This window comes from Mus caroli, unplaced genomic scaffold (genome assembly GCF_978045245.1).
Source record: "Mus caroli unplaced genomic scaffold, Mus_caroli_1 scaffold_15, whole genome shotgun sequence".
NCBI classification, from domain to species: Eukaryota; Metazoa; Chordata; class Mammalia; order Rodentia; family Muridae; genus Mus; species Mus caroli.
In genome coordinates, this window is record NW_028227270.1 from 56,201,657 (window position 1) to 56,227,426 (window position 25,770).

At 43.8% G+C, this 25,770-nt stretch overlaps 1 protein-coding gene and 1 pseudogene across 1 annotated transcript in view; both read left to right on the forward strand.

Moving 5' to 3' along the window:
- Positions 1-11,977, forward strand: part of Hsd17b3 (hydroxysteroid 17-beta dehydrogenase 3) — a 31,718-nt gene extending 19,741 nt beyond the window's left edge. The window contains exons 6-11 of the mRNA XM_021180785.2: positions 2,102-2,137; positions 6,021-6,055; positions 7,234-7,315; positions 7,458-7,523; positions 10,964-11,110; positions 11,850-11,977. Of these exons, the coding sequence (XP_021036444.1) occupies positions 2,102-2,137; positions 6,021-6,055; positions 7,234-7,315; positions 7,458-7,523; positions 10,964-11,110; positions 11,850-11,960 (477 nt within the window). The 3' untranslated portion in view covers positions 11,961-11,977. The remainder of the gene's footprint in view (positions 1-2,101; positions 2,138-6,020; positions 6,056-7,233; positions 7,316-7,457; positions 7,524-10,963; positions 11,111-11,849) is intronic.
- A 3,096-nt stretch (positions 11,978-15,073) lies between these two features.
- On the forward strand, positions 15,074-15,629 carry LOC110308673 (acyl-coenzyme A thioesterase 13 pseudogene; annotated as a pseudogene).
- The last annotated feature ends 10,141 nt before the right edge of the window (positions 15,630-25,770 follow it).

Consider the following 25,770-nt stretch of genomic DNA (forward strand, 5'->3'; position numbering starts at 1 on the left):
TGAAGGCGCTTGCTTATGACCCTTTCCATAGTCCCGATCTTTGAGGGGTGTGTATGTGTGTGTGTGTGTGGGGGGGGGGTTGCCTCAATCTGAGCAGGCTTCATGCTTCCATGCCTCAGTTGAGCAGGTGTCCCTCTGGTCCATTTAAGCCCTGTGTCTGCTGCTTGGCCTATGATGCCAGCTGGCCTAGTTTCCTTTCTGTTGCTGTAGTAAAACACTCTGACCAAAAGCAACTTGTGTGTGAGATGGGTTTATTTGGCTTGTACTTCCAGGCTCAATCATTAAGGGAAGTCAGGGCAAGGCTTTGAAATCTTAGAGGAATGCTGCTTGCTGGCTTGCTAACAGGCTCATGTTTGGCTAGCTTTCTTACATATCCCAGGACCACCTGCCTAGAGATAGTTCCACCTGTCATGTGCTGAGTCCTTCCTACATCCACCATGGTCAAGGCAATACATACAGATATGCCCACAGGCCCATCCGACCTGTTCAGTCCTCAATTGAGACTCCTTTATCAGGTGACTCTTGACTGTGTGATGTTGATCGTTAAAACTCACGAGAACACCAGGTCATTGATTCTCAGTCCTACCACACACCCCTCTCCAAGTGTGATCTCTGTTTCACACTTTCTATTTCAAGGTTGTCCTTCTCTTCAGCAGCTTCCATTATCATGCTTCTCTTTGTGTCTGTGTTTGGGTTCCTGTCTGTGCCTTCCTCTTTCCCTCTTTCCACGTGATGATTCTTGTATTCGTGAGGGAGTTACTGTCTGGACCAGGTGTTTTTAGGTTCTTGGTTTCTTGTTCAAAGACACACATGCATACACACACACCAACTGAAGAAGTACAAACAGATTGCAAACTGGCAAGAACTTCTTGAGAAGAAAATAGACAGTGCAGATCATATGGCCAGCACCTTGAGTTGGAGTACTCCAGACCAGTCATGTTTGGGGTTTTTGTTTATGGGGCTAGGAAGAAGAGGAGGTAGTTTCTAAGGGGTATCACCCAGGCAATTCTCAGTTTTGATCAACAGGCTTCAACAATGTCTACCTTTGCTCACTGGATATACTTTTCCCATGATGCATCTGATTTTAATCATATTCATGTTTGATTATACATAGATAGAAGATGGCAAATAGTGCCTTTTCTCCAAACCTTCACCCAGAGGACTGATTTTACTGTGCATGCATCCATAACTGACTTCTGCATCCTAATTATATCTTGGAGCATACCTGCATGGAACTTGTTAAAGGGCTTGTTAAAGAGTTCTATATTCCAATTTGTGGAACAGGGTGTGCTTGCAGCCCAATTCAGTTGAGAGTTCCAGGCTGATAAGTGCATCTCTTAAGAGAGACCTGTGTACATAGCCTAAGCCATGGTTCCAGGTTGTTAAGTCATCACAATGTTTGCCTGCTCTGCTAGCACTTTATTTTCCTGTCTTCTGTAGGCCAGAACCTCTCTCTTGTAATATCTGACTGTTCACCTTTTCATCCTAGACCCCCTGAGGTCACCCTTCTTCCTCCAGCTGGAAATTCAACTTTATCCTCCATGATGAAGAGATTCCTCTCAATAAACCCATATGTAGTTGAAAATGTCCTAAGTAAAAAAAAATTACTCAATGCATCTAACCTCCTGGCCAACCCAGCTCCACACATGGCACACTAGGGGAGCATTTTTCTCAGGGAATAGAGGCTGACTGGGATGTAGTCAAAGGTTCAGTATGGCAGAAGGGCATTATACTACATGCCACCAGCCCTGGAGAAACTACACATTCAAAATCTGAAGCGTGATTTCTACTGTATGTATGCTGATTTTGCTTCATCAGAAGTCAGTCCAATCATCAGAAGCCAGGAACCATCTATCTTCCGCTGAGGCCTATGATATCATTATTTCCTGAATTTTCAAGGCAACTCTCCTGCTGAGGCTGAGACTTACATATAGGTAGGACCATAGAACAGATGCCACTGAGTCTCAGCTAGGAGTAGGAATGTTCAAGAGCACGTGATGGAACCACTGGCATTCAGCTTTAGCCCACTTGATTCTTTGTTAGCATCAACTTCCTGGGGTAATTCTTTGAGGACTGGGCTGACTGTGTCTATTTATTGCAGAATCTCATCCACTGCAACATTACCTCCGTAGTCAAGGTACGTGATGAATATGTGTGCTAAACTCATTAAAATACAGAGGCTGAAACATTCTTTGAATTTAAACTGTTCTTGAGCACAGGCTGGACCTTATCTTTCCCCTGTTGTTAAGAGCAATGCACCCTCTTAACCTCTGAGCCACGTCTTCAGCCCAGTAATTTCTTCTTATTTGTGGTTTAGTTATCTGTGGTCAGCCATGGTCTCAATCTCTTCTTTAAGGAAGAGACTAGAGGCCCCATTCACCTAACTCGTGTTTGTGCTATATCATTATGACTGTTATATTTTATCATTAGTCATTAATCTCTTATGTCTAATTTGTAAGTTAAACTTATGGTAGGTTGTGCTGGTTTCAGGCTTTATACTCCGGATTTTAGAATGTACCTTAGACATACCATTGTTGAGGCTATGTTCTAAGCTCAGCTCAGCAGCTGACTAACTGAACAGCATAGGACACGTTATCCAACCATCCTGAGTTTCCAAGTCTGCATCTGTTATAAGAGTGTTAGAGTGAAAAGCTGGGGAGATGGCTCTGTTAGTTGTCTTGCGGGCATGAGGATTTGAATTCAAACCCCAGGCATGATGATATGTTCCTATAATTCCAGCGACGGTGAGACAGGAGGCAGAGACAGGCAGATCTCCTGAAGCTTGTGAGTCAGCTAGCATGACAAACATGGTGAAGTCCCAGCCAAGGAGAACTCAGCGTGTCTCAAACAAAAGACAGAAGGTTCTGAGGACCCTGAAATCATCCTCTAACTTCACATACATGCCATGCATGACCACCCAGGCCCCTCCCTTTACATAGAGACACGCAAATAGCATTAGCTGAAGCAATGTCTCAGGTATATTGAGCTGTCGAGTCCTTTGCTTTGGGTCAATTGCAGACTCATTTATGCCATGATTCCCTCAAAGCTAGTCCATTTATACCTCTGTGTGAAGAAAAAGAGGGCCTCCCGCCTGGAAAGAGTTTAGAAACTGGTACTGCTTAAGAATGGACTCAGCCGGGTTCCATGTGACATGGTGCGGAGTTAATGCTTCCGTGTGAACAAAATGTTTCCCCTTCCTCTGAGCCCATAGATCCTCCACCACATTGGGCAGCTAATGAGTGAGCTCTGAGCTTTCTGCCTATGCTTACCCCACAGCTGGTCTCTCAGCTCATCCATGAAGTTCACATCTGTATGTGGCAGCCTTGCTGATCTCTCTTGGCAGTCAATAGACCTGCAGGGAGCCGCAAGGTAGAAACTCTGATTTCAGGTTGCTGGGGTGAGTGTGGGTCCAGTTTCAGGGTCTGGAACATAAGATGGCTGAGGAGGACTAGGTTTCAAACATCAAAAGGGGAAGCTGGCTAGCACCCTTCTCCACAGGCAGTTGTTTCAGGTGGATAAGCTCCCTGGCAATAGTTCATCATTGGTTGTTTTTCTGTCAGCACACTGGAATGTTACAGCTTCCTGCTTGGTTATTATCGAGTGCTCATGGGGTTTGTATGCTAAGCAATCTGTGGCTTTTTAAAGCTCCCATCTGATGTGGCTTTAAGGTTTATGTGGTCAACTGTTGTTGAAGCTTATCATTAAAATCGTTTTACATTATTTTAGACATTGATCTTTCAATCTTGGGCTGTTTGATCATCTAGATTTCCTCAAAGGGGATTTGATAACCTTCTGATTCCTTTACTACAGAAGTGCTTTGATTTGAATTTATAAAGTTTTATTTATTATAGACACTAAACTCCCTATGCAACAAAGAAAATAAATGAAAAGTCAGCTTCTAAATATACCATGCACTCGTTAGCCTGGCTGGCGGGAAGCATGACCCACAACTCTTAGTGATTTCAAGGGTGTTGTCTGGCAGCAGTGTGTACAGGCAAGCACATGCTCTTGCTGGTCAAGGGCAGAAGTAGGAGAGAAAGTTTGAGGGACTAGGAAGGTGGGAGAGTTGACTTTAGAGTTAATTTTCTTGTTACTGTGCAAATGGGGGACTTGGCAGGTAAGACCCATGTTTGGATCCCTAGCACCCACATAAAAAGGTTGAGTGTGGCTGTAACTGCAGTGCCAGGGAGCAGGGACAGGGTTTCTGGTGCCTTCTGGCCTCCAACCTAGCAAAAAACAAGTGGGCTCTTGGTTCAGGGAGAGGCCTTGTTTTAAGGGAATAAGGTGAAGAAAGATAAGGAAGACTCCTGGTGTCCTCTGGTTTCTGTGTATATGAGCAAACACTCACACATATATACATACAGACACACACATCCACACACACCTATACACATACATGTGCACACACACATACACACACATACACACACACACAATAAACATATACACATGTGCACACACACACATCCACACCCACCGACCCATACATATCCACACACACACACATACACACACACACACATACACATATGCACACGTGCACACACACATATCAACACATGCACAAACATCCACACATCCACACACACACATATACACATAGACACACATACATGCATGTATACAAATACATACATGCACACATATATACACATGTGCACACACATACACACATACACTTACACACATACATACACATACACACATGCACACATACCTACACACACATATACACACATACATACACATATGCACACACATGCATACACACATGCACACACATAACATGCACACACACATACACACACACACACACACACACAATAGAAGCAACTTGACAGAAGGAAGGATTCCTTTGGCTGTCATCCATTATGGTGGTGGAGGAGGGCACAGTGCATTAGTCCCAGGAAAGCAGCATGGAGGGAGCGTGACACAGCTGGTCATGTTGTGTCCAAAGTAAGGGGCAGAAAGAGAGGAGTGCTGGTGTCTAGGTTCCCTCTCTCCTTTTTATTCAGTTCAGGACTCCAGCCGGGGGGATGGTGCCACATTCTCAGGGTCTGCCTTTCTCAGTTACACATTTCTGGAAACACTCATAGATGTACCCAGATATGGATATTTAGGTGGCTTCAGAGCCTGTTAAACTGAGGATGAAGATTAACCACCACAGACGCTAAATACTGGAAACTTTGGGGAAGGGACTGATGCTGCACAGTGCTGTCTGCATAGCAGATAGTTTGCCCAGTAGTCAAGAGAGCTCCCGTGGGAGACATTGAGGATGATCAAGTGTGTCCAACAAGATGAAAGTGGTGCCCTGGAGAGCGTACCACGCAGTCTAACCTCTCATCCTTCTCTCTTTTCCCTCAGAGGCAGAGGCAGTTTTTACAGAGGTGTGAGTCTTCCTCACTACAGTCTCCCCCTGCTCCCAGCCATAGGAAGACCTCTAGAGACTCTATGGGCCTGGCAGAGAGGCCTGGTGCATGTGATGGTTCAGTGGCAGGAGAGTCTCTAGAAGCTGCTGCAGGGACCCTGGGCAACACAGAAACCGGGACACATTGCCTCTGTGGCTCTTGGTTTCCTTGCTTCCTTTTGCCTCCTTTTGCAGACCTGCCCCGAGTAGGCTGAACTGAGATGTTATATTCTCATTCAGTGTCCCTGCTAGTTCTCAGTTCCACCTCATGGTGGGAAGGATGCCATGGCTGGCATACTTCATACTTCATGCGATGGCTTCACCCCTGTAATAGATCCTGCCACCTTAAGCCAAGGCTTCTGATTCTAGTGCCCTTGTGTCCCAGGAAGGCTTCACAGGGAAGAAGTCAGAGGCTGATGGACAATTTGTCATCTGTTTAGGTTGCTTGCTGCGGCTTCTAGCCAGATTCTCAGGTTGCCAGAATGGCCTCCAAGGTTTGTCAGCAATTTTTAAGGTCACCTAGAAAGATTAAGCTTCTCCAACTTCTTCCAAGGGCCCTGCTCATTGCTACTTAGTTGCTTTGTCAAGGTCTAACCTTGGCCTTTTCTTCTAGATGACACAGCTTGTTCTCAAACACATGGAGTCAAGGTAAGGCCTTTCCCAGAAGCAGTGTGGAGCAATGTGGCTGTCCTGCCTTAGCAGTCATCTTGCTTGGGGACTTAGTAGTGGAGGGTTCATCAAGTTGCTGATTTAGTTGATGGTTAAAACCTGTGAAGACAAAACACTGTGATTATTGGAGAAAAAGAGATCATTCTGGGCCAAGCCAGTTCTTCCCATGTGCATATGTGAAGGTCAATGTTACATGTTTTAAAGGGAGATTAAGAGCAGCCATTTCAAAACACATGGGCTTTAAAAGAAAATTAACTCATGCTGAATACAAAAGAAGCAAGTTGGCCTCAGACCAAGACCATGTCCTTTTTTATTGTGAATTCCATCTTCTGTCAGAATGAGTCCTCTGTTTCCCTAGTAACTGCCCCTCTTTGTCTATCCAATCGTCCACATTTGGGTCACCTTATTACAACAACTGTTAGGGGCTGGTCTTCATCACCTGTTACTCATTAAGAGCAAATAGTTGATAGTTTAATTTTTCTAGAGTAGTAAGGGGGTAGCTTTGTATTCTAATTTGCAGTTTCTTGCTACCCAACTCTGGGCATCTAACTGGGAAGATTAAAGATAATTTCTCCCAGTAACTGAGAGGCTGAGGCAGGAGGATCACCACAAATTCAAGATCAGTCTGGGTTCCATAGTAAGACTGCTGCGGCTAGCCTTGGCCATATAGCAACGTAGATATGTTTCAAAAAATGAAATGAATAAAAAAAATTGAATTTCAAAAGATGTCAGTAAGAGCCCTGAAGAGCATAGGGGTGCCAGAGTGAACACATTGTATCTAGGATGGCTTGCACTATGTGACACATGTCCTTGCTGTGACAGGTTATCCCTGTGAGTCCAAAGGGACCCAGGACATGTGGTTCCACTGAGACCAAGAATCCCTTCCTCCTTTCCTCTTGTCTGAGCCAATTTGCCTTTTTTTTTTTTTTTTTTTTTGTAGCTTGGCAGGGAGACCATTTTCCTGTTTGGAGTACCAAGCCCTTTATGCCACAAGACTACAGAGTGACATCACCACACAGTGTCCTCTTTAGGCTTTGGGGAATGTTTCCCTTGCATTTCATGAGCCACAGAAATCCAGAGGGTGGGTTCTGACAGCTCCAGCCCTCGGGTGTCTTTGCTGTGCAATGGAGTGCAGCCTTTGCACCTATGTCTTTCAGGAGGAAAGGCCTCATCTTGAATATTTCTTCAGGCGCAGCCCTTCGTCCCTGGCCTCTTTACAGCCTGTACTCAGCTTCCAAGGTGAGTGACAAGTTACCCAAGTCTCTTCCTTCTTCTTCCAAGCAGGTAGTGACTGTGATACTAGCAGGAACCTGAGGGAGCTGTCTATAAGGCAGGAGGAAGCAAGCTCCAGGACCCTGAGTGTTTTTTTCTCTCACTGCAGGCTTTTGTGTACACATTTTCCAAGGCTCTGAGTGTGGAATACAGAGATAAAGGAATCATTATTCAGGTGAGGTGAACAATCATGGGCCCTCGCAAGTGGGGACCTTGAGTTAGGTGGGTGGTAGTCCATCATCTCTTGCAAAACAGGTTGTGCATGCGAAGATGGACTGGACTGGGCTATTGGGTTCCCCTGACCAAGACCAGGCCAACTGTTGCCTCCACAATCCCTCCTGCTGCTGAGATTTCCGGTGGTTTCCTTCCATTCTGGGTGTTGGATGGAGAGGGGAAGTGAGTATGGATGTGGTTGCTCAAAAAACATGTGAAGGGCTTGCATCATGTAGCTCAACTGGTAGAATGCTTGCCTAGCACACAGAAACTCTGAGTTTCATCCACAGTACTGAATAAAAAATGGATGTGGTGGGGTGGCTGCAGAGATGGCTCAGTGGTTAAGAGCACTGACTATTCTTCCAGAGGTACTAAGTTCAATTCCCAGCAGCCCCATGGTGATGTAATGGGGCCCGATGCCCTCTTCTGGTATGTCTGAAGATAGCTATAGTGTACTTAAATACATAAAATAAATAGTTCTAAAAAAATGGATGTGGTGGTACATGCCTGTGATCTTAAAACATGATATATGGAGGCAGGAAGATCAGGCACTCATGGTGAGCCTTACTACACAGCAAGTTTAAGGCTAGCCCGAGCTACATGAGATATTGGGGGGGGGGGGGGAGGAATGCTGTGGACCCTTTGCTGCATGGTGCTGTACTAAAATAGACAACGAGGGTTGGTCTGATATTGTTTCCTCTCTGATATGTGGAGAAGTAGCAAAAGGAAGCATTTGACCTCGGCTGGGATGAGGGGAGGGAAAGAGATCGTCCCTAGAGGGGTTGACCTGTGAGGGGTTATGGGCACCCCAACACTCTGGTCTTAGATGGTGGGAGGAGGAACAGGGTCATTATGTGGAGACTGCTTGAACTAACTGAAACAGGTTGTTACTGCCTCCCCTGGGCTGAGCAATGGGACAATCTGAGTGGCAATGATTTACATGTGCCTGCTTTAATTGTACAGTCTGGGAAGGAGGCACTATTAGAGATGGAATGGGCCTACTTGAAATTGTGTGTGTGTGTGTGTGTGTGTGTGTGAGTGTGTGTGTGTGAGTGTGTGTGTGTGTGTGTGTGTGTGTAGGTCCATGTATGAGCAGGTATGTGTGTGTGCATGTGAAAGGAGAGTCTGAAGACAACCTTGCTCTTTCGACAAGGTCACTCATTACCAACTGAATGTCAAGGACTTATCAACTGAATTGACTCTTGCTCCCTTGGTTACGAATTTCATCCCAGTTCTGTGGCATCACACAAGCAATATTGGGTAGGTATTTTGCTTAATCTGTGAGCCTCAGTTTTTCCATCCATGAAATGGGCCTTTATTATCACCTTACTTTTTAGGTTACCATATAATATCTAATAATAAAATATTTACTGAGCCCCTATTTTGGTCACAACGGTGTTTTCTCCACCAAAGTTTAACTATAAAAATGAAAACATTATTATCATTTTCCGCTAGGTTTGGGAATTTTTCTCAAAGGGTAACCCTTTGAGATCCTGGAGGCAGGGAGAGTGTTAGGCATTTGAATCACAGCATTCATTTATGTAAGAACCAGATCAAGTAGACCAGCTGGCAAGTAATTAGATTTAGTTATAAAGCAACATAATTACAAATGAGATGTGATGAAACCAGGAGAGCTAAAATGGATTTTCTCAAAGAATTTTATTATACCTGAGAGAGAATGTAAGCAAATGAGAGAGGTGGGGAGAGAAAGAGAGAGAGAGAGAGAGAGCACAAACGTGTGTGTGTGTGTGAGCGTGTGTGTGTGTGAGTGTGTGTGTGTGTGAGTGTGTGTGTGAGTGTGTGTGTGTGTGTGAGTGTGTGTGTGAGTGTGTGTGAGTGTGTGTCAGTATGTGTGTGAGTGTGTGTGTGTGAGTGTGTGAGTGTGTGTGTGTGTGTGTGTGTGTAGATCAGAAGAGTCAATTTCTTTTTGTAGTATGAGGGTCCCAAGAGAGCACCTTTGACAGCTCTGTTTTTCTGGGTTTTTTTTTTTGCTATTGTTGTGTTTGTTGTATTTTGTTTTGTTTTGTTTCTCTCAATAAAGATTTGAAGGTCTCTGCACCTGCAGCAACATCAGAATAATGGTTTCAAATCCTCCATCAGGTTGCAACATGTTTAGACATGAATCGAAGCACAGCACTGGATGCCCAGAGTGCCATCGGTGTGATGGTTTACATTTCTTACTACCATAGAAAAGATCATGTGTATGATCCTAACTGGAGGTCAGAGAGGGAGCCCAGCTGAGGTGGCTCCAGCTTTGTTTCAGTGTATTAGAACAACACACATAGAACCTCACGCATTTAGCATCGACAGACTTAATATAGGGTACACAATTAAATCTGATTTTAAAAGGCATGTGAATACACTTGTCTGTTGAGTCATAGTTTTACTAGCAGCTCAGTTGGCCTTGAACTTTTAATTCTCCTGCCTCAGCCCTAGGACGATAATAGGTATGTGCCACTGCTCCTGGTTGATTGACTTTCTAGCATAAATCTATTCAATTCAATACTCGGGGTATAATTATGCTGAATGATTATGTTTGTCTGAACTTCAGTTTTGAGTTCCTCTTTTTTTTTTAAGATTTATTTATTTTATTATCTGTAAGTACACTATAGCTGTCTTCAGACACTCCAGAAGAGGGCATCAGATCCCATTAGTGATGGTTGTGAACCACCATGTGGTTGCTGGGATTTGAACTCGGGACCTTTGGAAGAGCAGTCAGTGCTCTTTTTTTTTGTTTGTTTTTTGTTTTTGTTTTTTCGAGATAGGGTTTCTCTGTGTAGCCCTGGCTGTCCTGGAACTCACTTTGTAAACCAGGCTGGCCTTGAACTCCGCCTGCCTCTGCCTCCCAAGAGCTGGGATTAAAGGCATGCGCCGCCACCACCTGGCCAGTTAGTGCTCTTAACCACTGAGCCATCTCTCCAGCCCTCCTCTTTTTTTTTTTTTTTTTTTTTTTTCCCAAAGCTGAGGACTGAACCCAGGGCCTTGCTACCACTGAGCTAAATCCCTAACCCTTAAGTTCCTCGTATTTGTGTATGCAGTTCTGGGAATTGAACCAGGACCTCCTGCACACACCCTACTACTAAGCTTACCCAGAGCCCTCCCTGAGCTTCCGCTATAACTTGTCCTGCACCTTTTTTTTTTTTTTTTTCCCCTGAGTCTGGCCATTGCCCTGCATGCTCTGGAGGGCATTTGAGCACCCTGAGATGAGCAGTTAAGGCCTCATCTTGAACAGTCAAATCCCATCTTCTCCAGTTTTGTGCCAGCTTTGGGCCTTTAATCAAGGAGCTTAAAACATTTTCACAGGCAGAAAGGAGCTAGACATGCATGGTGAAACGTGTGTCCATGCTTCAGCCTTTGCTACAGTAGATGGTTGTGTGTCATATATCCTACTTTTCTCTGCAGGTGCTGACCCCTTATTCTATCTCAACCCCAATGACAAAGTACCTCAGTAACAAGATGACCAAGACCGCCGATGAGTTTGTTAAAGAATCCTTGAAATATGTCACGATCGGAGCTGAAACCTGTGGCTGCCTTGCTCATGAAATCATTGTAATTGGTGACCTCTTTTGAAGCAAGGGGAGACAGAGAGGGCTGTATGCTGGCGTCCTGGGCAGGGTGGCGCTGGTTCTTCCGTGCTAGTGGGACAGTCAGTCATTTTCTTTCACAGCAAGCTCACGGGACCAGCATGCTGCAGTACAGCCAGGGTAAAATAGTAAGAGTGGAGGCCTATGTGCTCAGCCTATAAGTAACCCCAAGATTCCACTTCTCCACTTAGAAAGGTTCCACTTAGTGGTTACTGGAAATTCTTTGGTAGGAAAGACAAACACCTGGATCTTTCATGTAGTAGTAGTTCCTGCCTTCCTCGGCTCTGTGTTTCAGTAAAGTTGGGCCTCTAAAGAAGTGTTCATCATTTTTTCCCCTTTCGAATAAACAGGGAAGAAAGCATGGTAAGAAGAATAAAAAGGTACCTTGGAAATGGGGCTTCAGGAAGGAATAGCAAATGACCCAGAGGGCAAAAAATGAGGTATAGCGAGGGGGGTGACACAGAGTGAGTTCTCTTGATTTAACATGTATTTCAGAATGATCAGGATGGCCAAAGGGCACTTAAAGTGACAACTTGGGCCTCTAAGAAGTTCACCTTTGTAAAATATCACAAGACCTTAAACATTAGAACTATACTTGAACTGCCCATAGTAGTCTGGGAAAACAATCCCTAAACGACTGACCCCAGACTGTCTGACATGTCTTTGCTCTGCTCTTCTCACAGATACACATTTTTCTGTTCCAGGCAATAATTCTGAACGGAATCCCTTCCAGAATCTTCTATAGCAGCACCGCTCAAAGATTTCTCCTGACACAATACTCAGATTACCTCAAACGCAACATCAGCAACAGATAGTGGGGGAAGGGGGTGTGTGTGGGGGGGTAGAGTTAGGGTTGGGTGGGGGTAGGGTGAGGTGGGGCTGGAGGGAGAAGGGCATCTAGAGCTCTTCATTGGTAGTAGTGGCCAGAGGGTGATGACCCTTGACCTCCCGAAAGGGAGCCTTCCATGCCAAAGGCACAGTGTGCAGAGATCTTAGGAAAAGCTGGGGTGTAAAGGGTGTGTTTTCTATAAAAGGGAGGCTGGCATCAAGGGAAATGCTGGAAGACCCCCCCCCCAATAATAAATATTCTGAAAAGAAACTGCTGTGCCTCAGAACATTAAGAAGAACCTTACCCAGAGGGTTGCTTTACAGATGTATGTAGAACTTAAAACTCAAACTATACCTGATGCCGATAAACTTTACCAGGATCTCTGTGAGCCCAGAGCACAGTTTCTCAAATATGGTTCCTCACAGGTTCAGGAAACTGAGTTGGGGCAAGTGTTGGGGCAACAACTGGTTCAGGCAAGTCTCTTGACTTCCCACGCACTCTTTATTTCAACAATGAGAGCACCAGGTGTATCTATTTTAATCATGTTACAGTCTATGTAAGAGTATGCTGATAAAGATAAAAGTGCAGAAGGAAGTCTTAAGACATTGCTTTGAGGCTAGAGAAATGCATCTGTGGATGAAGCACTTGACAAGCAAGCACAAAACTCGGGGTTTGAATGCTCACAACCCACACAGAAGCCAGGTAGACTTGGTAGCTTGCCTGTACCTCCAAAACCCAGGACGCTGACAGAGGGAATCCCTGGGGAAGCTGGACAGTTGGACTAGCCAGAACTGGTGATCCCTGAGTTCCATAGGGGACTTACTTCAATAAATAAAGTGGACTGTGATTCAGGAAGATGCTGATGGCTATGGGCACCCACATGCACATTCATGGAATTGCTTGGATGTGCACATGCATATGTGAACACTCATACACATATATACACTCACCATACAAATGAAAAAAAAAAAAACAAACCAAAAACCAAAAACCCAAACACACGATGGTGCACAGCGTCATCTCAGCACTCAAGAGGCAATGGTGGGAACATCTCCACAAGTCTGTGGCTTGACTGGTCTGCATGGCAAGTTCCAGAACAGCTAGTGTTACTGCTCTAGTTGGCAGATACATCTGGATATCAACTTTATTTAAAACATCAGGCAATTTATATTCTGAGGGTTATCAAGGTCATATGAGCAAAGCTCATGTGAGTTTAAACTATATATGGCCACAGGGACAACTTGTGCATGCAAACATTTTTTGAACAACACAAGTAGTAGGAACGGGTATTCCACTGACCCGTCTGGCAGGTCCAGTTATTTGAGGGTCTCAAGGGGACCTTCTCCTAAGAACCAAATTGGGGAGTAGAGAGAGACGAGGGCCTTGTGCAAATAATGACACAGAAACATTCTGAGTAACATCAAAGTTCCACTGTATTAGCCAGGCCCAAGGTTTAAATGCACAAGCAAAAGGGGAAGTGCCTTTCAGCAGGAAGGGTGGGGCAATAGAATTGCACATTCTTTAGGCAGTTACACGCGGAAGCAGGAATTTGGCAGTATCAGAGTACATCTTAAGGTCACGACATCCGGCGTTGACTTAGGGCTGGAACAATCTGTGGTTGTTCTCGGAGTGGTGTGTCGGTGGCCTGCTTTTGACCCCCTTATCTTCTCAGGGGGAGAGGCCCAATTCAGAGATCAGGACAATAGTGTCTTAATAGCTCCCAACATTCCATAGCAAACTTCTATTTATTATACCTGGGAGGGGCACAAAAGCATATTCCTAGAACAAACCCTTGTTTAGAAGGCACAGAAGTCACAAGACTCTGTTTTCTTGAAGTTTTCTCACAAGCTCTCAGAAATCTCACACAGCTTCATCCTTGGACTATGTCTCAACATATAATAAGACTCTGTCTCAAAAGACAATAATACAGCAAAAGAAGTCAACCCACAAAATAAACAAAAATGAATTCTCTAATGCACGATGGGAACGATAGAAATGAGATCTCTGGGTCTCCGATTCGTAAGATGTAGGGACATGGAGGTGATACGTTCTGCCCTAGAGCTAGAGTCTTCGGAATGACCATGTTCTTATATGTCCTGTGGCTGAAGGGGTTAATGGCTGGGACCCAGTTGAGGTTGCTAGCTAGAGCCTCTATGTGGCCTCTGACGGATGTGTGGTCTTCCTCACATCACAGTGGCTGACCTCTAAGCATACCCATTCCAAAGACGACCTCCAGGTTTACTGTCTCCCATAGGTTAGCCTTACAAGTCACAATACACCTTGTCTAACCCACCCCCCCATTTGAGGGTCCTCAAAGCCTACTTCTCCAGCTGGGAGCACTTACCTGGCACAAATGGAATCATAGCTTGCATCTCAGCACTGCAAGCAAGCACATACAATACCTCTCAATTTGGGGGAAGGGAGGGTATAAAAATGTCATAGGAGATATTATCTTGGATCTTCTTTGGAAGACACAATGTGTCACATTAATCTTAGATTCAAGTGTTTGTCCTAACATGCATCAATCCCCTTCATGAGCCAGTGAGGCTTTTTTATTTTTATTTTTTTAATTGAGATAGCTATGGGTGGCATGTAGTCCTGGGTTGTATAAGAAAGCAGACTTATCAAACCATGGAATACAAACTTCCATGGTCTCTGCTTCAGTTCCTCCTCTGATTGCCCTCAGTGACGGGCTGTGGCCTGAGATGTAAGATGAAATACACCCTTTCCTCCCCAAGTTAGCTTTAGCATGAAAATAGAAAAGCACACTGGGGCAGAAATTGGAACCAGGAACATGGGGTACTGCTGCAACAGACCTGGCCACATCTTTTTTATAGAGATTGTGGAAGCATTTGGAACTTTGGGCCAGGGAAACCCTCGAGTGCCTGGGTCTTAACTGTTTTGTGGGAAGTTGGAAGATAATACTGAGAGAAATGCAAACAATGGGGGCCTGGCTCATGAAGTTTCGAGGGGAAGCAAAGATTCTATCGGGGCCATTTATGTGAAATATTTGAACTAAGAATCTGTGGCTTCGAAAGAGTGAAGGTTACCCGTGATCATCTAGGACCAGGGCGACCGGGGCGCGCGATCCTTTCTCCCGAGCACGACGTGACACCAGCCGGGCTTGCAGACTTGACCTTCCACACCCTTGTCCTCTCACAAACGTCTCTTCCAGAGTTCATTCTCGCAGAGCCCAGACTCTTGCTTTGCGTCCACGATGAGCAGCATGATCCAGAACCTACGAGAAGTGATGAAGGTTATGTTCAAAGTTCCCGGTTTTGATAGAGTTTTGGAAAAGGTGACGCTTGTCTCGGCTGCTCCTGAAAAACTAATCTGTGAGATGAAGGTGGACGAGCAGCATACTAATAAGCTGGGTACGCTCCATGGAGGCTTGACAGCAACCTTAGTGGACAGCATCTCGACCATGGCTCTAATGTGCACAGAAAGAGGAGCACCCGGAGTCAGTGTGGACATGAACATAACGTACATGTCACCTGCTAAGATAGGAGAAGAAATAGTGATCACAGCACATATTCTGAAGCAAGGAAAGACACTTGCATTTGCCTCAGTGGATCTGACCAACAAGACCACAGGAAAATTAATAGCATAAGGCAGACACACAAAACACCTGGGGAACTGAGAACAGCGGGAAGACCCGAAGAAGCCCAACAATGCCAAGTATGGTTTGTGAAGAACTTTCTGAAATAAATTATCAAAACCAGAAAAAAAAAAAAGAATCTGTGGCTTCTGGTCAGGTGAGGCTGAAGATTTAGTTATTATTAACAAGAGAAGTGTACCACTGAAGTGAAACCTTTGCATTACTGGACAGTTGATGCTGATTGGCTGGAGCTGAACGACCAGCTGAGATTAATAAGAGATCAGCATAATTGAAGCACCTTCCAGAATTTATTTCCTCAGGGTCAGCACAAAATAAACTCTGGTCCAGGGGACCCAAGGCTGCATTCCAAATTGACATCCGAATCTGGATTGTGTAAGAGTTTCCCTACAGGGTATTACTGGTTTTGACATCATGGAAGCTACAAGCTTGAAGGATGTCATGGAGAGAAGCTAAGGATTGGTATAAGCATAACATTTTCTCAAACTACTTTAATAAGACTTCAAACTCTCCTCTAGCCCACCGCTCAACAGAGGTAGTAGAAGAGAAAAGTTATTAGGACATGAGGGAAGTAGTGAAGAGCAAAAACGTATAATTTTGGGTCTTATAGCATTGTGGTATTTAAGTTCAAGAAATTCAGGGCTAAACGTTGTAAAGAATAGACCCAGGCGGGTCCAGGCACAGCCAGACCCACCCTGTAGCTGGAACATCCAGCCATAAAAGACAAAGAAAAGAATGCAGGAACTGGCCAGGGCAATCAGGACTGACCAAATGGCCATCTGGCAGGATGGCGCCTCCCGGACGGTGCCTCCCTCTAGCCCACCATAAATCATACATTGACCAGGTGTCCTGCTGACCCCGATAAGTCCCAAGCCCTTGTGCCTCCTTACACCTTAGCTGGCACATACTACCCTGTTAACTTGTAATCACTCCGCTGACATTTAAATGAGCCAATCATGTGTAACTGCGCCAATTCTTTCGGCTCCCCCCTTTTGGTTTGTGGTTTTTTGCCTTTATAAGCCTGTGAAAAGTTTGGGCAGGGGTCGAACTCCTCTGCCCCCTGCGCGGTGCATGAGCTTCGACCCCAGCATGCTGGTTGAGCGCTTCTTTGTTGTTTGTGTGCCATTAAAGCCTCGTGTGGTTACAACAAGTTCGGTCTCAGTGTCCCACTGGGTGCGCTGCCTTCCCGAGATTTGAGTAAGGGTCTCCCCGCGGGGGTCTTTCAGTAGACCTGTTTAGAAATAGTTCTTTGAGGGTGAGTTCAGTCTTTGTTGTCAGGATATCAGCAGTTCAGACCAGTAGCAACACCAAATATGAACCAGCAGCTGCAGTCCAGTCCAGTTGACAGTCGCCACACATGAACCAGCAAGGGCAGTTCAACCCAGAAGAAACCACAAGGCTCACCAACTGGTCTAAGGTTGTGGAAGCAGCAAGAAGTCACAGGAACCTCACCAGGAGTTCTTTGGCAAGTTTCTCTCAATGGAGTTTTCATAAGCGGAGCTCAGCGACACAATGTAAGAACCAATACTTGTGTGTTGTTAGTGAAGACAGAGCAAAGCAAACCAGTGCTCATACTCCCACTGTCTGTGGGGTCGTATTTATATTCCTTCATCACATGTCCTTTCACATGTCTGCTATAGCAAAACATTCTTTCACATGTTGTCTTCGGCAAAACATCCTTTTACTTGTGTGCCCCAGCAAAACATCATTTGACATAACAGACTTTCCAAAGAAACAAGAAATTCCCACGTTAGGCAGGCACCATGTAGTAGGGTCAGAGTTCCTGAGGAGAGGCAAGGTGGACATTGGTGAAGGTGCAGCCTCAGTTGTGGTGGAGACCCCAGCGTATTAGAGATGACCACCGAGAAGAGAGTGAGCAAGCAGTGTATATTCTGGATGCCACAGCCAGAGATGTGGAACCACCCGAGCCATTTGAAATCGGATTGTGTGTGAGTCCCAGATGCAGGACACTGAGCTTTTTTATACTGTTGAATTTTCCATTTGAATTGAGCTACTGTAACTGTGCCCTTGGTCTTTCTTGTTGATATAAGAAACTGGTTTTTTTTTTTTGTTGTTGTTGTTTTTTGTTTTGTTTTTTGTTTTTTTTTAAGAGCATCAAGTTCCAGCCTCAGCTTGAAAGGAGGTCCTGAGGTGAATGGAAGCAGCTGAAGAAGGACTTGGAGTCAGTGATGGATGCAAACTGACAGCTCTGTGATCTGCTGAGATAGTTCTCTTTTGCAGACCAAAGCACAGTCTTTTATTTGCATAAACTACTTCCTTAGAGATTGCATATCAGTTTAATCATTTACCCAGGCTCCCCTTTGATCACCCCACAAATCAGCATTTAATGATCTTAGCCCCTTGATTCTTAGAAATACAAAGCACAGTCAAGGCAAATGAACCAGACAGCAAGCACTTAAAAAAAAAAAAAAAAAAAAGTAAGACCTATGCATTTCGATAGGCACAGCACTTGTGGTTGCCAAGTCTAGATATAGACTCTGGTTTTATGTGAGAAAGTTAGCTTTTAGTATAATGCTTTTTACAATTTTTTTTGAAAAAAAATTAGCCCTCTCTTGTTTTGTGCCGATGTAAGCAGCACTGAAGCTCATTTTTATAATTCTTAGCTACCTCAATATATTCTTTTAATCTTTGGATTTTTTTTCTTTTTTATCTCAGCAACTCCAAAGCTTATTATTGGAAAGTATTAAGCAATCCCAGAAAGAAATATTATTAAGCTATCATCTTTTTTCTTGATACCAGACCTTTTGTCTCTCCCCACCTCTATTTGGATTGCACATATAACTACCTCCTTCAGGGAGTAGAATATCTGGATCAAATTTAGTTGTTGATGGCTTTTGGGGAGGAGACCACCATTTACCACTAATATTGTATAACTGTCTATCTGAGCCTTGTTTTGTTTGTTTGTTTGTTTGTCTGTTTAACTATTCCTTTCTCTTTTGTGATCAAGGTTTTTTCCTCTATTGACCAAATCATGTCTCCTTTAATATCTTTCTGACGAAGCTGCCTCACTAGTGCAGCTGCCTCTGTTCTTTTGGGTCCATGAAGCCCCTCATACAATTCATATGGTATCCTTCTATTTCGTAGTTGAGAAACCCTGTAAAGAACAGTTCTTTATACTGATTTGTGTATTCATGTTTTCAGAGTTCTTTCCCACAGCCTTCAGGGCTTTTCTGAAGATCACCAGACACATTCTCACTTCCTGGAATCATGCAGTTTCTCGGGAGAGCGTTCTCTGAAGGAGGAACAGGAAGGAAAGGATGTGCATTATTATGCAAGCAAGCTTTATACTTAGAGCATCTGTCAGCTCTTGAGGAGATCCACATCTTTCTGGCTCTGCTCCAGAGGAGGTGGCTGGGGAACCTTGTCACACTGTCCCTTCCAAAGCCTTGCCAGACCCAGCAAAAGGGTCCACAGTTAAGTGAATTTTGGATTTTTAAAGATAACTTGATATTTTTTTGTTTGTTTGGCTTTTTTGTTTGTTTTTCAAGACAGAGCTTTTCTGCAGTCCTGGCTGTCCTGGAACTTGCTTTGTGAACTGGGCTAGCCTTGAATTCTGAGATCTGCCTGCCTCTGCCTCCCTCTCAAGTGCTGGGATTAAAGATGTGCACCAGCACGCCCTGCTGATAACTTGAATGTTTTAATTACCAAAGTTTTTAAAGACCGGGGTTTTTAAAGTTATACTGTTTTTATGTTGTGATAGCAACACAATCCTGGGATAAACAAGGAAGGAAAGGTTATCACTTAATAGTGATACATGTGTGTATCAAATTGAAAAGGGATTAATTGTACTGTGTTTATTTATTTGTTCATTTATTTATTATTTATGTATTTATTGTCAGCTTGGCACAAACTGAAGTCACTTGGGAAGAAGGAACTTCAGTTGAGCAATTGCTTTAGTCATACTGGCCTGTGTATATTTCTGTAAAGCATTTTCTCGATTAATCATTGATGTGAGAGAGACGAGTCTACTGTGGTTAATGTCACCCTTGACAAGTAGTCAGAAGACACACTGGGCACGCCAATCAGCTGCTTGCCTCCATGGTCTCTGCTTCAGTTCCTGCCTCAAGGTTCCTGCCTTGTGGCCCTGTCTTGACTTCCTTCAGTGATTGAGTATGACCTGGGTTCTGTAAGGTGAAATAAACCCTTTGCTCCCCTAAGTTTTGGTCAATGTTTTATCACATCAGTAGAAAAGCACACTTACTATGGTTTGGGTAAATGTCCTCAAAGACTCACATGTTAAGTTTGGTCCCCATCCTGTGGTGCTATTGGGAAGTAATAGGGCATTTAAGAGGTAGGACTTTAGCGAGACTAGTACCGCTAGTCTCTTCACGCCTTTCTCTTTGCTTCTCACTGGCTGCGAAAGTATGTAGTTCCTTCTGTGGCCATGCACACACCATGAGTTTTCTTCCTGCCCACAGGTCTGAAAACAATGAGGCCAATTGATCATGACATACAACTATGTACTCTGCTTAGTGGGTTATCTCAGGTGTTATGCTTTGTCACACTGAGAGACAGCTAATGACATTGTGGTCTACAAGATGTATTATTAGGGTTGCTGGAACACATGTTCTTGAGGCTGCAGGTTGGACCCACCTGCTCGGGAAGAAGAGGACTCCATTTCAAAGACAACTAGTTAGTTCTGGCCAGAGAAAGCTGACTGCCATCCTGGGGCCAGAAGGTCTTACCAGGTTGTGCTTCCTCTGAGGCCAAAGGCAGGCTTCTCTGTAGTTGGCCAGTAGGCTTTGAGTTTTCTGAGTCCTGGCTCCATAGTGCCCTCTAATGGTCTTGTAGAGAAACTGTGGTGTTGCTCCTACCTAGTCCTTTAGAAAATTCACTGTTGGGTCTGACTTAATGGAGAGGATGTTCTTCAATTTCTTTCTCAAGATTTTAAAGTAGGTGAGGGACGTGTGTGTTTGTGTGTGTGCACGCGCTCGCACCCGTGCATTCATTACAAGAAGGGACAGGAAAGGAGATGACAGGACCTGTTTGGGTGGCATAGATTCTGATAAGAAGCCTGACAGTGGTGGTAAGAGTGGACCGTCTCTTTGTCTCTCTGGATTGAGCTCACCACATCACTCAGGAGAAGGTTGGTTTCATAATCTTTCTTTTTTGATTAGATTGCAAATAGGTTTTAAAAACTGATTTTAAAACCATATTTAAAAGGTAAATTTCCTAGTTACAAAGAAGTAGATAGGTCAGAAACTATAGGGGGGATAAAAGGAGAAAAAAAGAGCCACCTCTCAGAATTAACCGTCCTTTACTCATGGTAAGTTGACTTTTCTTTGAGTTTCTTACTAAATTGATTTATTCTTCCTCCCCTTCCTCTCCCCCCACCCCCAATGTGGAGATTAGAGAAAGACTTGCAGAAAGAATTCAATTCTTTCCTTTTACAATGTGGGTCATGGAGCTTGAACTCAGGTCACCGGGGTTAGGGGCAGGCATGTTTATCTGCTGAGCTATCTCATCAGTCTGTAGATTGCTTTTTCTAATTCCTTTATGTGTTTGCAGTAGACTCAGATTATTAGATACAAGCCGCTAGGCAAGAGGTGCCTTGCAGCAATCAAAACACCTGCTCTCAGCCGGGCGTGGTGGCGCACGCCTTTAATCCCAGCACTCGGGAGGCAGAGGCAGGCGGATTTCTGAGTTCGAGGCCAGCCTGGTTTACAAAGTGAGTTCCAGGACAGCCAGGGCTATACAGAAAAACCCTGTCTCGAAAAACCAAAAAAAAAAAAAAAAAAAAAACACCTGCTCTCATGACTAAACACAATTTATCCTTTTGTTTTGCATCTAGATGGATTTCAATCTTTAAAATTTTATAGATAACACATTATCCATCCTCGTATGCATTCCACTTTGTTGTTGTTTATACTTTAAAAACTCATGTGCTGCATTTTTCAGTTATTTAAAATGTGCTGTTCATGGGCTGGGGAGTTGGCTCTGGAGGTCAAGTGCTTGCTGTGTAAGCATGCAGACCCAAGTTCAGGTCCCCAGTGCCCATGTAAAGCCTTGGTCATGTGCATTAGTAACTGTAGTACAGAGGGGCAGAGACAAATGGGCCCCTGGAGCCTGTGGAAAGGGGTTGAGGAAGACGTGCATTGACTGCTAGCTCCCCCAAGAACACACCCAATAGTGCACACACAAACAAGTATACATTCATAAGCCACACACATACAGATATATACAGATGCACAAAGACACAGAAGCATACACACAGACACACAGATATATACAATCCAGTATTTGTAGTGCCTCCAGAGCAACCTAAGCACAACTAGTTCTAAAAAAAAATTGTTCATGACCTCACATTGAAGTACCACACCCATTAGCAGTCACTCTTTACCCCATATCAGTCTGACACACCATGACCAAAACAACCACTAATGTGTTTCATTTCTTTATGTATTTAAGCATACTTTAAAAAATACAGGGTCAAGCTTTATATACCTGATTGACTCCAAACTCTCCATCCTCCTGCCTCAGCCTCCCGAGTGCTGTGGCTTTTCTGAAAAGTTAGTCTAACTGAATTCTGTTATTACCTGCATCCCAGCATAGTGTTTTAAAGGCTCATCCATGATGAACCACACACCAAGGCCTCTTTTTATTTTCTATAGAGTATTCTGTTGTTGAAGTGTGTAGTCTGTTTTACTTATTAGTTAATAACTTAACAGAAATCCAGCTTGCTTGCACTTTTGGTGCTTCGGATGAGGCTGCTCAGAATAATAACAAGTATGGTTTTCACCCTATTGGGTAAATTTGTATCGGTGGACTTTATGGCCATATGGCAGCACCATATTTAAACCTTTGCTAGACTGTTATCCAAATGGGCTGATCTGGGTTCATTTCTACATGGAGATGAAGGGTCAGTTCTTCAACTTCTTAACAAACGCCTATTATCTCTCTTTTGCAAGAGAAGGGTAGGCGAGGGGGGTATACAGGTAGTCAGAGGAAAATGTTAGCTATCTTGACCTTATTTCTTTGAGACAGGGTTGCTCACTGAACCTGGAGAAAGACAGACAGACAGCAAGCTCCAGAAATAATTCTCCTGTTTCCATTCTCCACAGCTTTGGCTATGCTTAACTGATCTCTCTCTCTCTCTCTCTCTCTCTCTCTCAATATATATATATAATACACATATATGTGAAAATACACACACACACACACACACACACACACACACACACACATATATATATAGCAAGTGCTTGTATAGCAAGTCTTGTGAGAAGTTTGTCCTTTTAGGCTGCTTGTCTTTTGTCATTAGACTCTGTGACAGATCCCATTTTCTTCTCTGATATTTGCATAACTTATTTCAATGTTGCATAATCCTAGACCCAGAGGAAGTTACAGGGCTTCAGCTAGCTAGCAATTGCTTTTGTCCACAGCTAACGAGCGCTATACATACAGATGCCTTGTCTCATCACTGCAAGGAGAGAATTAGGTGTTGTATTAGGTTCAACTCAGATGTTAGCTTGTATCAGAGAGGCTTTAGGCAAATCTTCCGGTGAACATTGAAACATTGTTTCCCATTCTTCACCCAGAATAAGGATTCCTAGATGCTAATGTCTAAACAGGTGTGCCACCCCCAAGCCTATAGACACCAGACACTAATATTGTCTGAGAATGTTCTGGAGTTGTCTTCCCCAGAGCAGTTGAAATTAGGCAGTCTGGGTTCACTTTTCTCAGGTTTCTCTTACTTGGTACCATGTTTATGAGAGTTATCCACATGTTTGTGTTCATTCTTCCTTCTTGTTGCACCTATTTCATACAAGACTATATCTTAATTCATTTTCTTTTTCTCCTCTTGATGGGTGTTTGGTTCCCCAACATGGGGCAACAGTACCCAAGCTGCTATGAACACACTTGCCTAAGAATTCGGTGGACATATGTTTCTATTTCTTTTAGGTTTATCCTTGGGAGTGGATTTACTAGGTCAAGGGGTTGCTACATTAAACATTTTATTTTAACTTAAAACATACAAAATTACATTCTTCTGGCAATCTTTTGATGTAGGGCCAAGTCCTTTCCTTTCCTTCTGGGTCCACTGCCTGGATTTCTTACCTAAATCACACCCATAGGATGTGTCAGCTGCAACATACAGCTTTGAATTCTTTACGATAAAGTGAAAAATCAGTGATGTTTAAAAGCAATCAAAATGCAGAATCCTTCTGAGTTTTCAAAAAATCCCTTCAGTAATTTCTTACAGTTGTCATGTCCATCTGAACGCTTATGATGCTAACTTCCATTTAGTTGTTCTTGCTGTTGTTTGGATGTGACCTTTGAGTTGATCTGTTGAAAAATTAGTCCCTGAAGTAACACTGACATTTGGAAGTGAGGCCTTTGAGCAGTGATTGGAACATAAGGACTGAACTCTGTCCTCACAGTCATTGGAACCCACTAGAGGATCAGTAAGGGGGTAGCGCATTAAAAGTGAATGCCCTTACTTGATGCCCAGCTGACATGGGCACCATGCCTCAGGCCAGCAACCAATAATCATCTACTCTCCATATATACCTGGTCTCAGATAATTGGTTATAGCTACAGAGAAGAAGAACAGCAGCAGCAGCAACGACAACAATACCATTGTTGAGTCCTTCTAGGTACTAACTCCAGTTTCCAAAATTACTTTTCTTTTTATGCCCAGACACCATTATTTTAGGTACTTTAATTCAATTGTGCAATTATAATAATAGTACTGACATTGACATGTCTGGAGACACAGTGCCTCTTCAGAAATACATAGCTCAGTCAGCAGGAAAAATGTAACGGCACACAGCAGAGGCCTGAGGGTGCTCACTATCTTAGTTAGGGTTTTCCTGCTATGAATAGGCACTATGACCAAGGCAATGCTTAAAAGGACAACATTTTATTGGGGCTGCTTATAGGTTCAGAGGTTCAGTTCATTATCACCAAGGCAGGAGCATGGCAGCATCTAGGCAGGCATGGTGCAAGAGGAGCTGAGAGTTCTACATCTTCATTTGAAGGCTAACAGAAGAAGACTCGCTTCTAGGCAGCTGGGACAAGGGTATTAAATCCCACACCCACAGTGACACACCTAATCCAACAAGGCCACACCTCCAAATAGTGCCACTCCCTGGGTCAAACACATTCAAACCACTACACTCACCAACCTACACTCATTGTGGTTTAGAGGAAACAAAGAATGTCCTTTTTCAGCTATTGGATGTATCACAGGGCCCCCAATGGAGAAGCTAGAGAAAGTACCCAAGGAGCTAAAGGGATCTGCAACCCTATTGTTGGAACAACATGATGTACTAACCAGTACCCCGGAGCTCTTGTCTCTAGCTGCATATGTATCGAAAGATGGCCTAGTCAGCCATCACTGGAAGGAGAGGCCCATTGGACTTGCAAACTTTATATGCCCCAATATAGGGGAATGCCAGGGCCAAAAGAATGGGAATGGGTGGGTAGGGAAGTGGGGGGCGCTATGGGGGACTTTTGGGATAGCATTGGAAATGTAATTGAGAAAAATATGTAATAAAAAATATTAAAAATTAAAAAAAAACAAAAAACAAAAAACAAAAAAAAAAACCAAAACAACAACAACAAAAAGAATGTCCTTTTATTTTGCTTCCTAATGCTGGGTGATAAATTATTTCCCAGCAGAGTAACTGAAAACAAAGATTTTTTAAAAAAAATCATACTTGTGGATTCTATAGGTGATACATTTAGACAAGGAGTAGTGAGAAATGCTCCATCCACTCCAGTAGTGACAAGTGCAACAGGCCCCGAAAACCTGGGCGCTGTCCCAAGGCGAAAAGTTCACAGAAACTTAGTCTCCTGGAACAGTGGCATCCTGTATAAAGAATGCTCCAATGTCCTTGCTTTAGTTGGTAAACAGATCTGTGTGTTTTCCCTTAATGTTGCTTTATTACAAGTGCTCCTAAGGATTGATTTTTTTTTTTTTTTTGACATATAGCTAAGTTAGATTCTAGACAGTCCTTGATCCGACCTTGGGCATGGATAACTAAGTCACTGCCCTACACAGGAATTTACCATTCTCTAGGAAGAAGGAAGTTTGTGATCTAAGAAGGAACCATAGTAGATACTTAGAACTATAGATTGCTGAGTTACACCCATACACAAGTATTTACTATGGCCTAGAGGGAAGGTGGACTATACAATAGACTAGAGTAGGAAC